Source organism: Lutjanus erythropterus, chromosome 10 (genome assembly GCF_056507025.1).
Source record: "Lutjanus erythropterus isolate fLutEry1 chromosome 10, fLutEry1.hap2, whole genome shotgun sequence".
Taxonomy (NCBI): Eukaryota; Metazoa; Chordata; class Actinopteri; order Lutjaniformes; family Lutjanidae; genus Lutjanus; species Lutjanus erythropterus.
Window position 1 is genome coordinate 37286471 of NC_139326.1, and position 18235 is coordinate 37304705.

Consider the following 18235-nt stretch of genomic DNA (forward strand, 5'->3'; position numbering starts at 1 on the left):
CTGTAGCCTACTTCTACTAATGTAACATTTGAATGCATGTATTTTACTTGTAATGGAGTATTTTGGGAATTTTTGGACTTTGGAATTTCTAGTTTCATTTAAGTAAATGATTTGATAATTATTCAACCTCTGGTCATTTCTTAAAACACTAATTTAAACGCATTTATGCACGTTGGTCAGAGAAGTTTTAATTTGGTAAGAAATAACCGGAAGTGTCGTTTTTCCTGCTCGCTTATCTGAAACCACGTGACCGGTTTGAAGTGGGAGTGTAAAGATGGTTGCCACTGTAACCGAGTCAAATCTGGCTCGACTGAGAAGTTTCTGCTTTTTATATCCAATGTTTCATTTTAAAACCTTCCGTGAATTAACATGTGTGTTTGTTACGGTGTGTGTGTTGATGAGCCGGTCGTTAGCAGACGAACAGGACTTTCAGGAGGAGTTTCTGAAGCGGGAATATTCTCTGTCAAAGCCATACCGAGGTAAGTTTACTGTTAGCTAACAAGTGTAACTGAGCTCAACTAAGTTAACATTAACAAATAATATATATTCCTCATATTGTTAATAGTCATTTCAGCCATTTTATCCCAGTTCTTGTGTAGGTAATTCTATATTAGCCTCCGAGTATAATAATTAACTATGAGGACCTCTGTACCCATCAGCCACTTGTGCTTAATGTCACTCATTGTAGCTAATGTCACAATACGGGAAATGATGGCTTCTAGTAGCCCATTAACACTTAGCTAGTTAGTAATGTTGAGAAAGTCTACTTTACACACAATGTCAACCAGTGCAGCACTATTTGGGCGTTTCGTTAAATATAATATATATTTAAAGTCTTTTGAAGAATTTTGTTAGTTTCGTGCTCCTTATACACCCTTCATATCGTCAGTATTAATTATTACAGTAAAGTACACTTGTATAATATATGTAAGTACAATTATGAGAAACTCGTACTTTATCTGAGTATTTCAATTAATCTATTATTTCTTTGTACTTATAATCCATTACATCTTAGTGGTAAATATTATAATATTTAATAAGTAAAAGTGCTATAAGTAATATTTTTATTTCACTACATTTATCTGACAGTTTTAGTTGCTAGTTACTTTACAAATTAAGTTTTTTTTTTTCACACAATATATGAAGAGTTTATTTTGTCATAAGTATATATAATAAGTACAGCAGAAATGATTCGTCAATGAATTAGTTAATCAATATAATAATCATTTTTCATGTAGGAACTTTTCTGCTTCTTTCCTTTTATTATTTTATTAATTTTAATATTTTTGTCGATCGACGATTAATCTGTTGTTAAATTAATCTGCAACTATTTTGACGATCATTTAATTGGTTTGAGTACATTTTTGAAGGAAAAAAGTCAAAATTTTCTGATTTCAGCCTCTTAATTTCTCCTCCCTGATGATAAACTGAATATCTTTGGGTTGTAAGTAAAACAAGACATCTGAGGACATCTTATTGGCTTTGGGAAATTCTAATTGACGTTTTTCACAATTTGCTGACATTTTAAAATAAACAGCTATTAATCAAGAAAATAAATAATCAATCAAGAAAATAATCATTAGTTGCAGCCCTATGCATTTGTAATAATGTTGAGGTTTGGACTGTTGTTTGGACAAACAAACAATTGTGAAGGTGTGACTTCGGCATCTGAAACTGAGACAGCATTTCTCACTATTTTCAGAAATTTTACAAACCAAATAATCTATTGATTAATGGAGAAAATAATCAGCAAATTGAATAACAGTACTATTTAAAATGAGCTCCATGTCAACCAGTTACAACAGTAAATTCCCGCTTTTACATGAACGCAGAGTAAATAATCTAATCTGGTACAATATATAATAATGTAAGAGTCACAAGGGACATTTTTTCTAAATTGAGTGCTATTAGTAGTGCATTTTTCTGAGCATGCTTAAATACTTTCAGTAGGGTAATATTTTCAAAGCAGGACTTTTACTTGCAACACAGTTTTTTTTAAGTGTGGTATCAGTACTTGTGGTTGAGTAAAAGATCTTGATACATCCTCCACCACTGGTTAAACGGCAACTGCCATGATCCTTTACACCATTAAGTTTTTAAGGACAATTAGACACACATACTGAGATATTTTTTTGTAGCAAATCATTCTTATGCCGAATTTACATTATAATAACCAAACGTTCAAACAGAGCTCTGCAGTTGAAGTTTGGCTGATGTGTATTTTACCCGTAAATAAAACTGAATTAAATTCGGTGACTTTTAATGGTAGTTTGGACTTAAGCAGTCTGCTCTGCTGTATTGTAGTTGAGGGTAGTTGGAGGAATCCTTACACTGTCGTGAACACTGCAGCTAACAGGTATGTGACTGTTTTGCAGGGTTGGGTTTCTCTACTTCTTCACAGTGGGATCTGATGGGCACTGCCATGGTTACACCTGACTATGTGAGACTGACCCCAGACCTGCAGAGCAGACAAGGAGCAGTGTGGAGTCGAATTGTAAGTCAACTGCAGCAAACTGCAAAACTCACCCACATTGCATACAACATCATTACCTGCCTCACTCTTACACAGTTATTCTGAAATAGTGAGAAAAGTACATTAACAGGCCCATTTGATGTTCTAAAGTTGGGAATTATGTAAGTATTTTATGACTATAATAAAGACCCCTCTATAAGACAAATTAGGCCGGTTTCAAAACTCAGTTCTCTTGTAACATGCATACTACACATAGCATAACACAACACAAGAATAACCCGCTTGTCTTGATTTCTGTTGCTTTTTAGCCTTTCTACGTGCGGGACTGGGAGCTCAAGGTACACTTTAAAATCCAGGGTCAGGGAAAGAAGAATCTGAATGGGGATGGTCTGGCTGTCTGGTTAACCAAAGATCGCATGCAGAATGGTGGGTATGGAGACTGGTTTGACATAAAAGGTCAACGGGTTCTGTGTTTTTCTAATGAAGATGTTTCAATGGCACAAAACGGAGAATAAAAAACAACAGAAACAAAATAAATAGCCACACACTGTGAAGTTTTGAATGACAGTTCAGATGATACTCTGACCATTGCAGACTGAATTTATGAACACATCTATATTGTATCTAAACAGTCAGCTGGCAAATGGTTACTTTTAGTGGGTCTGTGCCGTTTTCACACTGGTGTACGCCTGCAGTGCGCTGAATAAATGGAGTCTGCTCATCATTTAAAAAACATTTTGGCTGGTCAATATGCTTTGCTGATACAAACACAAAAAAGCAAAGGAGATCAGTGAGTCAGGACGATTATGCGGTTTCTGCTGACAGGTGACACTCCATTTAAACAGTGTTCTCTGAAACGAAGCAGACCCAATCATTAACCCATGTTTGTATAATTTATTCATTGCGTGTGCTTTAAGCTGCTAGCACTTTTTTTTTATTTGATTTGATTTAGCACATATTAAAAAACATAAACAAAACAATATAAATGATAAACCAAGATTCAATTACAATTACTGATTCCGATTTTGAGTCTAAATATTTACATTAAATCTTAAGTCCCTTTTTTGTATCATAGGTTTCACACAGATAGGTAATAGAAGGGAAAAATACAGACAGTAAGAAATAAAATAATAATTTTTTAATTTTTATAATAATAAAAATATCTCAAAAAAGCATAAACACAAACTAACTCCAGTTCTAGGATTTTCTAAAACAAACAAACAAAAAAAAAAGTTTTCAGATGTTTTTTTTAAACACTGACCTGAGAGCTCATTTACATCATTCTACTATATGGGTCCTGTATCCTGTACCTGAGATAGATGGGGCAACGAGAGAGTAACTGCGCAAGCTAGGGAGTCACAAACTGCATTTCTCCACCTGTTTATGATGCAAATCTTACTAGATATCTGCACATGTTGCAGAACTCACATGCAAAAGACGTGTTGCACTTGTGGCAATGAGCATTGTCTGCATCGGCTCTATTGAGGTGTAACCAGAATTTTGATAAGATTGTTTTGCTGTCACCAAGAGCAGGATGTATGTGTCAGTGTGTGTCAGTGAGAGGCAGAGAGCGCTGGCTCCGCCCCTCTCCTCAGAGCGAGATCTCTCCTCTGGAACAGGAACAGCAAAAATGCATCATAGACGGTGGTGACATAAAATGTTTCTGTAGCCTAAATAAATTGGGAAACCATTTTGTTGGTGTCTCTAGTAGTGAGAGCGAACCAGTAACATCTGATTAAATCAAAACTCACAGTTTGGATCATATCATGGATTTAAATCAATGACTGGATCATTCTGTGTTGTATGTGTCAGTAATTAAATTACAGCAAAGGAATTACTGGTGAATAATCCTAATATGATAAAGATTATATGGTTTTCCTGCCACATATTGTTTTCAGTTACAGTGTCAGCTTTTATAGTTTGCCAGTGGCTAAATGGTATCCACATCGATGACTTTTATATATAAAAAAAAAAAAAAAAATTCTGTGCTGTGTTGTGAGACTATTTCACTCTTTCTTTACAGGCCCTGTGTTTGGAAACATGAACCAGTTCATTGGACTTGGAATATTTGTGGACACGTACCCTAATGCAGACAAAAACCATGATGTGAGTGACAGGTGGTAGCTTTTGTGTCATGCCTGTGTTGTTGTATTTTTCTGAATGAACATAAAGAGTTTTTCCCACCATAAATGATTGAAATCACAGCGTGCACATACACAACGTAAAAGCAGTGCCTGCCTCTTATTTTCAATATTAAAATGATCTCAACAAGTGTGTCATGTTTCTCTTTCTGCAACCTAAAATGTGCAGAGGACACAACCTGGAACTCAGGTAGCATCAGAACCACCTGTTTATTCCATGAGCTGAGAATGCTCATCCATTATCTTGTCCATTTCACCGTCGCATGCTGTCATCACATACGTCTGTTTGATTCATCAGTGCTGCCTGCTGTCAGACTGTGGTTGTACAACAGTGTCATGGTGCTCTTTGTGGTTCAGTGGATGAAGATGTCTGCGTTGCAGCCGTATTGTTTTGTATTTAACATCCCCGTCTTCCTCACAGAGGTCTTTCCCGTATGTATCGATGATGCTGGGGAACGGGACTCTGACATATGACCACGATTCTGATGGACGCCCCACTGAACTTGGAGGATGCACGGCTATGGTGCGCAACGCAATCTACGACACGTTTCTCCTCATCAGATACTCCAAAACCAGACTGACGGTATGAAACCCTCTAATTAAGGTGGAATTGATACTATACATTTACATGTTGGCTTTTAGACTGTTATTTGTCTTTTAATGTGAAATAAGGACTTGAAAAGATTTTGAAATGGACTTGTATTAGGTACTTATCCGTAGTCAGTGGATTACTTAAGATAGATGGCAGTCAACACGCTCCCAGTTTGTAGAAGCAGCAGGAGTACTGGTGTAGCCAGCTAAGCAATGTACTGCTGTGGACAAGATCAGCAGCAAAATGTATTTTAGACATGTAAAAATCATTATCAGTTTAAGTGAATATTTTCGTCTCTTTACCTTGCCATCAGACAGCGTTTTCCAAGGGGAAACCACCATTATATAAGCCAAATATCACTCTCTCCAAAGCAACCACACTCCTTTGACAAAAAGAGTCACTTTACCTCACAGAGCACAAGAGTTGCTGGTCTTCCACTGCCTCAGTTGGTTAGCTTGTTTGTGTTGTCGTGTGGCTTCGCTTTTTTAAAGGGTTGGTTCAGATTCACAGAAGTCACACACAAACTAAGTGATCGAGGTAGTGGTAGATGAAAACCTCCTGTGTTCTGCAAGATAAAATTGATTTTTGCCAGTGGAGTTTGGTGGCTTTGGAGTGAGGCATATTTGACTTATATAAAGGTGATTTCCCATCAGGGATGTCTGTCTGGTGGAAGGTAAAACTCTGAAATTATTCTAAAACATAGTGTACACTTGAAATGATATGTTATTTTAGTGTCTAAAATACGTGTTGCTGCCGACCCTGTCCACACCACTACTCCTTACTGGCGCCGTGCCGACCACCATCTAATGTGACACTGACTATGGATAAGTACCTCATCAGCCCCACAACAAAAACCCCAAACCATGCCTTTAAGATGTACAATGACTAAATGTAGGAAAATATTTTCAGCATAAAAAAGTCCCGTTGATGGCCCTGAAATATAATACCTATTCCATAAAAAAGATGCCAGTTTCTAAAGATTACTCCTGGCATTATTTTATCCATCATCAGTTACTTACACTGACCTTTCCTTCTCCCTGCAGCTCATGGTGGACGTGGATGGAAGGCAGGAATGGAAAGAATGTGCCGACATCACAGGAGTGCGTTTGCCTACAGGCTACTTCTTAGGTGCCTCCTCTGCCACTGGAGACCTGTCAGGTGTGAAATCTCAACAATCATCTGCAGCCTGCATGACCACTGGGAACCTGTTTAATTCAATTAAGTAGAATGAAACTTGAATTAGATCAGATAAGATGTTAAATAAACTTCCCTCCCAAACACCACAGATGCTAAACTGACAGAAGAAACAGTGACTGAGAGGTTTGTGTGAATTCTTTCGTCAAGTTTTAATGACTGACTTGTGCATGTCTAGATAACCACGACATCATCTCCATGAAGTTGTACCAGCTGACAGTACAGAGGACTGCTGAGGAGGAGGAAGAGGAAGAGGAGGTCACCATCCCCAGTGTTGACAACATGGGACAGTTCCAAGGTAGTCATCAGTTCTTTCGCTTGCGGTTGCCAGACTCATGACGAGGTGAAATCAGAGCAGCTGAGGCCACTGGGTCAATGTCCAAAAACATTGGATCCCTCACTTCCCATAATGCAACTCGGTAGCATTTGCCAACATGCTTCCCCTTCTTGGGAAATGACCATATCTTGCAGAAAGAAAATAGACAAATTATAAACTTGAAACTTCATCTGCTCAGTTACGAATTTGGCTTTGTGAAAGTACAAATAGTGATTAGATATTATCTGTATGAGCAGACCTGTAATTAAGTCATTTTTAGGGCAAGGCCAAAACCAGAGGTCTAATAACAATAAGTAATAATTACATTGTATTAAGACAAAACAGTATTTGTACATTTAGCTGATAATTAGCCCGATTAGCCACCGCCAGTAATCAATACAAACACACATTATTAGACTGTAAAGCATCAATAAAACCAATAACTAACTGCAGTCATCATCCAAGAACCTTATTATAACTTTACATAAATCATTATCCAGTGTTTCTGTAGTGGTGACAAAGCATTTTAAAAAATATGCGTACAGTATAAGCAGTTTGAATTAAAACAAAGCTCCCTGCAATGAAGAAGTTAGGAAATTTAAAATATTTTTTAAGGACACAACGGCCAGGTTAAAACTGGGCATGCCGAACTTGGCTGCAGTGTTTTGTTATTTATTTTAGAAGGGGCATTGCAGCCACACTCCAGGGCATTCACAACCCTGGCCATTTGGCCATGGAATAGTTCCCACCCAGGAATTAGCCTAGCCTTTTGTGCCGTTCATTGAAAGCAGAAAATAAATTAGCCTGATGACATCAACAGGGTTTAGAAAGACCTTCCAGGACCACAGAGGACTTTATCAGGTCTTGGAGGGATACTTCACCCCAAAATCAAAAACTGACATTTTCCCCTTTGCCTGTAGTGCTATTTATGCGTCTAGATAGTTTTGGTAAGATGCAGGGTTTTGGAGATATCAGCTGTAGAGATGTCTGTCTACTTCTCTCCACTATAATGGAACTTAATAGCACTCAGCTTCTGGTGCTCAAAGAAAAATTCAGCACCACTGTCGCTTTCCAAAAAATCATGACCCGGTTACTCGATAAGAAGATGTGAGTAGTTCTATGTATGAACTATTTTCTTTTTAGTAGAACAGAAAATAGTTCAGGTAGCTTCTACTGCAGAAAGAAAGTAGTTCCTCCATGAAGCTGCTAACAACAAGGTCTTTGGATTAACTGATTTTTGGAAAGACACTGGTTTAAAAATTTTCACCACAGTGTCATTTAGTCCAGTTATATTGGACAGAAGGCAGACATCTATATGCCTGATATCTAAACGGATAAACAGCACAACACCCCTTTAAAGCACCGTGCCTGATTTCAGGCTCATGTATGTATGTAGTCATATACTCACAGCATACATGTTTAATTCATTACACTGTGCACATTTAATCCTTGACAACTTGTCAAGCTCACAAATTTTCCTTGCTTAAGCCCTTCATTATACAACAGGTGTCACAGTTTCAAGTACTACTCCCATCTCAAACAAACAGACTTTCATGTGTAAAATCAGTAGATTGCACCTTTAATTTTAATTTTAAATTTAAAAAACAATTTAAATTGGTCAGTGATCAGTTAAACAGTGTCTCTTGGGGAAATGTTGTCTCATGTGTCCTTTGTTCACTGTCTGGACTCTCAAGATAGGCAGTTTGTGTGTGATAATGAATCTCTCATCCTTTTGCTTTACAGTGGAGGTCCAGGAAGAAGGCATGAGCGGAGTCCAGTTCTTCTTCACCGTCCTCTTCTCCATCCTGGGCCTGGGCGTGCTGGCGGTGATCGGGCTGATGTTTTACGGGCGCTGGAAGGAAAACAGACGCAAACGTTTCTACTGATCAGAGAACAGTCGATCTGCACAGGTTTTCAGAATGTGTGTCTCTAAATCAGTGTACAACAACAATGCAAAGACCGCCATAGCTTTACCGAACCATACAATCGAATTAGCTCAATGAACAACCTCGTGGGTCTGAAGCCCAGAGCCAAGAGAACATAAACAGCCGAGATGAACAGATGAGGAGGTCATGAACAGGTGAGCCAGCTGTGAAATCTTTTTTTTTTTTTTTGTTCATTTTATGAAAACTAAATGAGATCAAACCGCTTTACTGGAATCTTTTGTGTAAAAATAAGTTCATCTCAACACAGTGCACTGATGTGCACTAATCAAGACACTGTATTAACTTGTTCGTCCATGAGTTTGTGGAAGAGATGAACAAAAACTTCAGAATCAATCAAGATGCTGTGTGTAGTTTTCTGACATCATGTTACAGGACTGTGGTACTGAAGTGTAATGTATAGTTACCTTTTACTGCCACTTGGTGCTGCCAATGTGCAGCTTTAATCTGACTTCTAGCTGCTTTGAAGACCAATCAACCTGTGGATCTGTAGATTTCTTCTTGCTGCACTGAATACGTCAAAATGTGTTGAGCTCTCATGCATTTGAGAGCACCTTCTAAGCCAGAACAGCACTTCGATAGGCTGAACTGGGCTCATATTAGCTGTTTGTAAATGTATGATTGTTGATACATTGTGCTCTGTGTTGTACTTTAAAGAAGGATAATGAGTTAGCAGTGCTGTTTGAAGTGCCTAGCTAGGACCAATAAAAACAAACCCTTACTTTATGTTCAGTCCTTTCTGCAGGTGTGAGCTCCCCTTTAATTTTTCTATTTGACATCACAAGTTATTTGGCTTCATTTACTGTCTGAAGTTACAAACAGTTCTCAGTTATGATCAGTGGATGTAAAGGTTTATCATTCTAGCGCACCAAAATGAAGTTTTAGCAGCAGTTTTCATGTAAGCAAAGTCTAACATTTTCTGTGGCACTGAATTTCATCATTGTCCATTTTGTTATTTCATCAACTTAATTCATCTGTGACCATGTTGCTTTTAACTTTTTCTCCAGCATGCACTGTGAATTTAAAAGCCATATGCAGGATCATGTTGTCAAATGTGAGTTGGAGTAAATTGTGTGTGAATGTGAATACTGTTTCGTTGTTTAACCTGGAATATAACTGCTGCCATCATACAAGCTGGTGCCTTACCCCCAGTGTCCAGTGGGTGCAGCTGTGTCACTTTCTGCTGGAGACGATCCACTGCCTTTCCAGTCTAGAAAACCCATCTTCCCTGCGCCACTCCCATTATTGACAGTCTGATTAGTAACTTGGGACGTATAAATGGAGTTAGAAGCTAATCTATAAACAAATATCTGCACATGAACGCAGATAAATCTGTAAAAAGCTAGATTGTCAGCAAAGGCAGTGGGTTCTATGATTGCATTTCAGCCAATACGTTCCACATCTTTTTCTCTCCACACAGACCTGCATGCAACCAAAGCCTGCTTAAATACTAGCTTTGATCAGTACTGCTTAGACTTTTCATCATCAGTTGACCTGCCGATTATTTTCAGGGTTAATCAACCAATCGTTAAGTCTAGAAAAAAATCAAAAATTGTGGAAATCACATTTTCCAAAAGTGATGTTCAAATTGTTTCTTTTGTCCAAACCACAAAGACTCTTCATTTACTGTCACAAGTGATGAAGAAAACGCAGCAAATCCTTCCACTCAAGAAGCTGAAACCAGCAAATATTTGACATTTTTGCTCGACTGCTCGACTCTCAAAATAGCTGCCAACTAATTTTATTTTGAAGTAATCGCTTAATGAACTAATTGTTGCAGCTCGGACCTACAAACTGACAAATCTTGTCCCTTGCCTGCAGACTCTGCATCCATATGCAGATATCACTGAAATGAGTAAAGCACAACCACAAGGTGTAACATGTCAAATATGTGATATGTCATACGTGGGCTGCTCGAGAATGGACTACTGGAAGACGTTCCACTTCTGACATATTTGCTGTGACCATCTGACGGCCGAGGGAGCGGTGACACAGCTGCCTCCTCTGGACACATTTGGACACGGGTTAATCAACAGGGCCTTTTTCACAGCAGACAGTTTTTCTTGTCACAGTATGAAAAGCACAGCAGCATGAACAATACTGCTACATAATTCATGTAACTAATTTACACCTGTGCATTTCCTACTGTAATGTCAGACGTCCTCCATGAAAAGTCCAAATCTAGTCCTCTGAAGGTGATTGCCACATAAACTGGTGGGTTTTCACTTTGCAAAAGTGAATTTTTGGAGTGATTTTGTGGCTATGAGATGTTAAGATGCAGTCCAATGAGAAATCAAATTGCTTAAACTGAAAGATCTCAGAATAGTGAAATTAAGAGCACTCTAATGTAACTTTGTGCTCTTATGTCTCATCAAAGACACAATACGATACAACTTGACCACCAACAGCTCAAGCAGAGATTCAGGTGTGTCATGCCACAAACTAATGTATCCCTGAGCCGCCAACCTCAAGCTGAGGTCTGATAAGCTCATTTTCAAACTTGTAGACCTCAGTCATAACCACTGCTGACTCTAGTGACACCACTTGAGGTCTACCAGACTTCACACAGCTCCATATGAAGCCTTTGAACAACTTTTTTCACATATGCATTTATTGTATTTGCTAACATGTGGAGGCAGATTATCAGTGGAGTCCACCTTTAACTTTCATTTTCACCCAGAAATCTGTTCTCTTGTGGAATGGCCTGGGGTTTTTTTGGTAGTACTCATCACTGCACGGGTAAATGAAATGTGTTGATGTTCTTGGTTGAGTCATACCGTATGATGATGCAAACCAAGTAAGATTACAGGGTCGTTTTAAGCTAAAAGTTACCTCTTCACTTCTGTCTGTGCGTCTCCTCTCTACAGTCCTCTCATCTGTTAGATTAGGGGAGAAAAATCCAGAAAAACCTGCTTTTTTACAACAGCCATGTTAAAATTAAATAGCAGAGTAAACACAGGAGTTACCAATGATTCCATATAGCATAGCATAACCTTTCCAGTGAGCCAACCTGAACAATAGCAGCGTTTGACCTGAATTGAACCTTCATTATCTTTGGTAACACCTGTGTTTGCATTCCTATGTCATGTCAAAAAGGTTGCCATGAAAAGAGCACCAGCACTCAGTTCATTCATTATTTAATTAATTAATGTTCACATTTTTTGTCAGGGTGAAATATTTGTAGAATCATTAACTTTTGGGGAAATTTTCATGTAGTTGTTTTGTGTATTCTTGCATATTTCATTTCATCCCATAGCTATTTGAATCCATATATATCAGTAGAATTTAAACCCACTGCTGCTCAGTTTTACCTTTACCAACAAAGCCTCCTGGTGTTTTGTAGACAGTATTCCAATATTGTTGTCCTTGTAGTTATTTATCTTTTCTTATTGTCTATCTGGGTATTTTTCCCCTCTCTTTGCTGTATGTCAAGCTGTTTGTTGTCATCATTAACTTCACCATGAGCATCTTTGGGGCTGTAGTTGATTTAAATAAAATGTTCAGCCAGTTCAGTGAAGAGCAGATCTTTTGTCACGCTCCTTTTCTTCAGTAAAAGTTTGTGTGGTGAATTTCTTCATGTGGTGATGAAGTTCTTGTCTCTGTCTACGTCAGATTTTTAGGAATGCATGTTGCTCTTGATGATCTTGAGCATTTAATAGCTTAAATTATGCAGTTTCATATTTGGGCTTTAAAAATGCAGCAAAGATTTGAAATACAAAGGCTCTGGAAATGATTCAGACTTACTTCTCTTTTTTTGTGCACTTATCTGTGCAATATGTGATATGTAGAATGGATTAAATTAAATTAAAGGGTGACTCCATCTTTTTTTGTGTGTTTTTCAAATGGAAACTCCCACTCAACCATTAGCAAAAAGCAGTGACGTAGGTTAGAGAGCTAATTCCTTCCCTCAAGCTAGGGGTATTATATGTAGCAAAATCATCGTGCAGAAACCCACGTCAGGTCATGTGGGAAAACATTTTGAGGGGTTTAGGAAAATAGTATTGCGACACTAAAACATACATACTTAAACCAAATTTGATTGTTTGGATTTGAATACATAAGTAACAGTGCTGAAAAGTTACAGAATTATATAAAAACCATTAAAGAAAATGTAAAACCTACCCTTTAAATTCTTCCCACAATATATGCAATTAAATAAAATGTCAATATCAATAATATTTCCTAGATAAACAGTGTACAGTACTGTGGCCTGTAGTATGGAAGCCCTGAGAGGTAAGAGAGTTATCAAAAAAATTTTGTCCAGTTGTATCAGTGTTTGTTGTTGTAATGGTAATTTTGGCCACAAGAGGCTGAAACACATCCCTGTTGAAGACTGTGTTTAGAGGGGAACCCCAGAGTTGAGAAACACTTAATTCAGCACAGTCGTGCCATGGTAGATATACCTGGAGCTGCTTCTGAACATCACTCTCACAGAGTCAACAAGCATAACACAAAGACTGGTTTTATTGTTTTTGTCTGTGTCTGAACTACTTACGTTACTTAACATAAATACTCTTCCTAAACTATAGTTACATAAAATCAAACAGGAGCAATAGTAGGTACATAATTTATAACAGAAATTCACAGGTAAATCTTGCTGCTATAGGCTGTAGCCTGTTTATGCTGCTTATAAAACAAAAAAATATAGAAACTGATTAATAAATGGCATAATACAAGGTTCATATGTTAAGCAAGTTATAACACTGGATTCTACAATGAAATGACAGTTGTAGGTCCTCACAAAACACGAACTACATAAATAGAAAAATAAGTTGTAAAAATGAACTTTTTTATATTAGAGTGTATTCACAGACTCTGGGTGAGCTTACAGCACAGTCAGGGAAAGAAATATTGAGTTCAATCAAGGGTTGATCAAGGGTTTCCTCCTAGACACAACCACTATTAAAGCTTAACCTGACAGAAAACTATGAATGGTAGGTAGCGGTGGTCCTGAAAAAATCACTTTCCAAGTGAAAAGAATTAAAAATGATCCTGGCAAAACATTTTTTCATCTGCTCTTAAGTCATAAACACAAGAGAGAAAACTTTTTTTTCTCACTTGCCCTCAGAGCTTCCATACATATTCAAACATTACAACAAACGAGCAGTAAGATGTATGTAGGATTGACTCAAATTTAAATACACTGTGCGTTCATAATAAAGAAACATTGTAAATGAAAGGCATTTATATGAATAACCTTTATCCAAAGCCCTTTGCAATTTCACTTTTATTCAACCGTTCACACACACACACACACACACACACACACACACACACACACACACACACTTTCTAACAGAGCTAATATGCAAGGCACTTGCCAAACAATCAGGAGCAACATGAAGTTCAGTGTCTTGCTTATGGACTGCTCTATTTCCTGGTTTGTTCATATTAATTAAATATAAAAAGAACGTTAACTGAACCTGTCTGTGCCGTCACTAAACTTTGAATAAGAAAAAAAAAGATGTGGTTGTGTTTGAAGAGTTTTAATAAACAATTTTAACATCCATTATTAAATTGTTGTCACATTCAATAAAGAAATTAAAGATGCACATTAGACAACATCCTCCCTGTAAAATAATGTCCTTCTTCACTGTGGCCCAGCATGTCAGCAGCATCAGTCCGTGGAGACTCTGCAGACAGGTCACAGCCCGGCCTGTCCGCTGCCTATTTCGTGGGTCGCCCGAGCCCTCTTGCGATGTTCTCGTTGGTTTCAGCAGCCTCTTTGATCGCCTGCATCACCAGAGCGTTCCTCCTCCTCGTCTCTTCCAGTCTCACTGGGTTCGACTCAGGCAGATTCTGGTGGGCAGACAAATAATTACTACCTAAAAGGAGAAATCTGGAATATATTTACCGTAATAAATCATAAAATGACCACAATGTGTCATCAGTGATCAAGGAAACATGTTAAGTTGAAATACGCTCTACTTTGATGCAGTGTCCCGCTCTGAAATGTCTATGCTGGGCTCGAATAACTTTTGTTGGCCTGTTTCACATTAATTAAGGTTAAAATTAATGCCGAAGTTTTGCCAAATTATTAAAGTGTCTGTTTATGAGTTGTAAGAAATCATGAATAATCTTTTTGAAGGAGTAGATGTTTATAACTGTTAAATTGAGCAAAATGTTAATGGAGGTTGGCAGGCAGTGGAGGACTCGTCTTCCCTTGTTATTGTCAATTTACCGTGTTGCCTGCATCCTGCATGGAGCTCTTGCAGCCTGCCTGAGCTTCCTGAAGTCTGGGGTGGAATGACTCGCCGCAACCACAGATCGTATATTAAACAGGATTACAACCTATTCCTTATACAGTATATGGTTCTAACTCGATATTTGGACTGCAGTACTCATTTTTTGCACACGCAATTGGTGCATATTGCTCCTTTAACCACATAAATAAAATGTTGTCCTAATTAGTTTTTATGTGTTAAATACAAGAACATTAGTCTTATTTGCATCATTAGTTACACTTTTTTCATTTCAGTTGTAAGAATAGCCTTTGTACTTTTATACATCTAATTTATGTTACATTATTTAATGTTTTTCTATCCTGTGTCTGGTCAAATGCGACTGAACGTGTCTGTAAAGGTCAACATGTTTAAGGTCGACATTGAATTTAATATGCAGAAGCAGGCACTGACCTTTGTGAGCTTCTACAGCAATTAATTCATGTTGGTTGAACTTTGACCCCAAGGTGTGATGACCTTTGTAAGTGCAGCATAGGGTGCTGTGGTACTGTGGCCGAAGACAGATGATTGTATATGAATCTTGAATCTTGAATGAAACCAGTTCAAGAACCAGAGATAATGGTGAAAAAACCTAAAGTCATCTAAACTAATCAGGAGGCTATAAAACTTGCAAATAGTAATATAATGTATCTTTCTTGTAAGTGCACATCTTTTCATCACGTCATAGATTAATGTGCTCCAAATCTTGAGACAACACATAGTAGAACAAGGGTCTTTGATAGACGGGCTGCACAATAAATCGCAATATTATCAAAATCGCTATATGACCAAGTGCAACATCCAAATCACAGAGCCAGAACCAAACTGCAACTGTGTTGAAAAAGGAAAAATGTGTGAGACAACAGCTTCATAATGAAGTGCTGCAGAGATGAGCTGGCCTAAAAACCCTGTTCTCCAGATGAAAGAAAACATGTTTGTTTGGTTCAGACAAGGTGGAAGGAGTACTGAAAATATGTACTCGAGTACAAGTAATGTTACATTATTAAATATAATTCAATTACAAGCAAAAGTACTAATGTTAGAAAAAAAAACTAAAAACAAGTATTCTAAAAAAAAAAAAAAACTACTCAGCGCATTAGTTACTTTTTAATCAGTGATGTTCAATGCATTATCAACAGCATCATTCAAGCATATTGATCAATTCAACTCTTGTTCTGTTCTGCTGCTCCGTGCTCACACTCACCTCTCTAAGATTGTAAATTTTGTGCATTTTCCTCAATCAATAAAAACGCTAACAATCAATTATAATTTTTAGATGCAAAGCACAATTTTTTTTCTGGGTTTTTCAGGAGGGGTCATTAGTGCAGTTTAATTTTCCTTATTCAACAAATAGCTCTGTCAGACAAAACAATGTTAGATGAGGTGCAATTACTGCCATTTCTAGACTACTGATTAAATATTAATACATTTTTAATTGGTTCAATTGTTAATGGCAATTAGTCATTTAAAAATTAATCATTAACATCCTTACTCCAAACCTGTGCTGCTGCAGTGTTTCATTTTTCATGCATATGTCCTGGGTTTCATTGGTCTGTGATCGAAGCATCTTATTGGCTACTACTACCCCCAAAAAATACTTAATCACAGAAATTTGAGTATTTGTAATTAGTTACTTCCACTCCTGAATACAGAACCCAACAAATATCACATCATCGTGATTATATTTTAGTTTTCAATAAATAATGAAAATTGTAATGCAAAAATTATCATTCCCATATCGCAACTGGAATTCCAGTTAAAATAATCGTGATATTACTTTCTTTAACGTATCGTGCAGCCCTAAGATAGACTGATAGATCATTTTAATTCAATTTCACAAGGGAAAAAAAAATCCCAGAAATCTAAGCGTGTCACGTGACCATCACGTCCGGGTCACAGCGATCGCACGCCTTCCTTTCTTAGCATAAACAGGAGAAAAAGTAGTGTATCGGCAGGATCGGCAGAACAGCCGTGAAGGATCCTGGGAGATGCACAGTTGCAGTACGTTGTAACGAAAAACCGTACCTTTATTATTATTTACCTTTATTTCTGATGAAAGCAGACATATTTGTGACTCCATTGTAGCAAACTATGAACTCATTCATTCATTCATTCACTCACTCACTAGGTTTACAGTTACAGCACACACAGAGTTACTGATGCTTCGTTTAGTTTAGCTGTTTGAAACACTCAGTCTGTGTGGACACCGGCTGTCATTCAGTTGAATCACCTTCAAGAGCTCCTTCCTCCTCTCTTCTCCTGGAATGATCAGAGCCCAAAACCCATAACCGATCCCCACCATGGCTGCCAGCGCAGAGACACTCAGGAGGGTCCGCAGGCTGCTCATCCTCAGCAGGATGAAGGCCAACAAATACCCGATTCACTGCCCGCAGACTCACATAGAGAATCCAGCCTGTCAGTTAAGTAACGTCGGACACAAGCAGCAGCGGTGCTCGCTGGGATATCCGTCTTCCTCTTTATGTTTATGTTTGTCAGCGGAGAGGAAAGCATCATTTAATGTGTCTACCGCCACCTGCTGTACGGGAGGAAGCGTCCCCACTGACTGCTGCTGCTAACAATACAGACATTACAACAATAAAAAAGAAAAAAAAAAAAAGAAAGAAAACACAAAGCCCAGACGGTGCTGTTGGCAAAAGTCAGTCATGTTATGGAACTGTCCTTATAATTGTCATTTCCTTTAAAGAAATAACATAATATATTATACTATAAACCATCTCCTAAGCATATTTTGATATTGTGATATAATCATACTATATACTACATTAACACCAATAATAATAAAATAATAACAACAGAAATAATTAATTATCACTATTATTCTCATCATGATCATCACAACATCCATATAATTTAAATATTATTGCTAATAATGTTAACCATACTATTATCAATACAATTACCACTACCACCATCATTATAATAGTAATAATGACAATAGCAACAACAACAATGGCAATAGCAATAATCATAATAGCAATAACCAATAATCAAGATAGCAATAATTGAGCAGCATGCACAGCACACTTATCTGCTGGGAGTATGTAAATAATATGAACCGGAACATGCACTTCCAAAGGTGGAAGTAACTAATTACAAATATTCAAAATACTGTAATTAAGTGGTTTTGGGGGATACTTGTACTTATATAAGTAGATTTTCAAGTCTGTACTTTTACTTGTACTTAAGTATGCATTACATGATGTCTAAAGTACTGAGTACAATTTGAATTGATATCCAAATCTTTCATCTGCATTTTAGTAGCGAATTGTGTTATCTTACCACAAACAGGCCAATGAAAACCAGGAGATATGGGCGAAAAACAAAAAGTATGGAT

General features: G+C 37.5%; 2 protein-coding genes across 2 annotated transcripts; one reads left to right on the plus strand and one right to left on the minus strand.

Moving 5' to 3' along the window:
* Nucleotides 1–257: 257 nt before the first annotated feature.
* On the plus strand, nucleotides 258–9745 carry LOC146320802 (VIP36-like protein). The gene is made up of 8 exons (XM_084729213.1): nucleotides 258–479; nucleotides 2376–2494; nucleotides 2782–2899; nucleotides 4497–4579; nucleotides 5036–5197; nucleotides 6250–6364; nucleotides 6579–6698; nucleotides 8460–9745. Exons 1-8 carry the CDS (start codon nucleotides 275–277, stop codon nucleotides 8600–8602), a joined length of 1065 nt encoding a protein of 354 aa, XP_084585339.1. The 5' UTR covers nucleotides 258–274; the 3' UTR covers nucleotides 8603–9745.
* A 4384-nt stretch (nucleotides 9746–14129) lies between these two features.
* On the minus strand, nucleotides 14130–17351 carry uqcc3 (ubiquinol-cytochrome c reductase complex assembly factor 3). The gene is made up of 2 exons (XM_084729635.1): nucleotides 17111–17351; nucleotides 14130–14458 (listed from the first exon to the last, which is right to left on the minus strand). The coding sequence occupies exons 1-2, from the start codon at nucleotides 17225–17227 to the stop codon at nucleotides 14327–14329; spliced, it is 249 nt and encodes an 82-aa protein (XP_084585761.1). The 5' UTR covers nucleotides 17228–17351; the 3' UTR covers nucleotides 14130–14326.
* Nucleotides 17352–18235: the final 884 nt, after the last annotated feature.

Excerpts from the sequence above, each read along its gene's own strand:
- LOC146320802 (XM_084729213.1), top strand. The coding sequence starts at position 275 with ATGGTTGCCACTGTAACCGAGTCAAATCTGGCTCGACTGAGAAGTTTC. Across the intron at positions 2,900-4,496 it reads CAAAGATCGCATGCAGAATG|GCCCTGTGTTTGGAAACATG; the intron begins GTGGGTATGGAG and ends CTTTCTTTACAG. Across the intron at positions 6,365-6,578 it reads TGCCACTGGAGACCTGTCAG|ATAACCACGACATCATCTCC; the intron begins GTGTGAAATCTC and ends GTGCATGTCTAG.
- uqcc3 (XM_084729635.1), bottom strand. The coding sequence starts at position 17,227 with ATGAGCAGCCTGCGGACCCTCCTGAGTGTCTCTGCGCTGGCAGCCATG. Across the intron at positions 14,459-17,110 it reads GGAGGAAGGAGCTCTTGAAG|AATCTGCCTGAGTCGAACCC; the intron begins GTGATTCAACTG and ends TCTGCCCACCAG.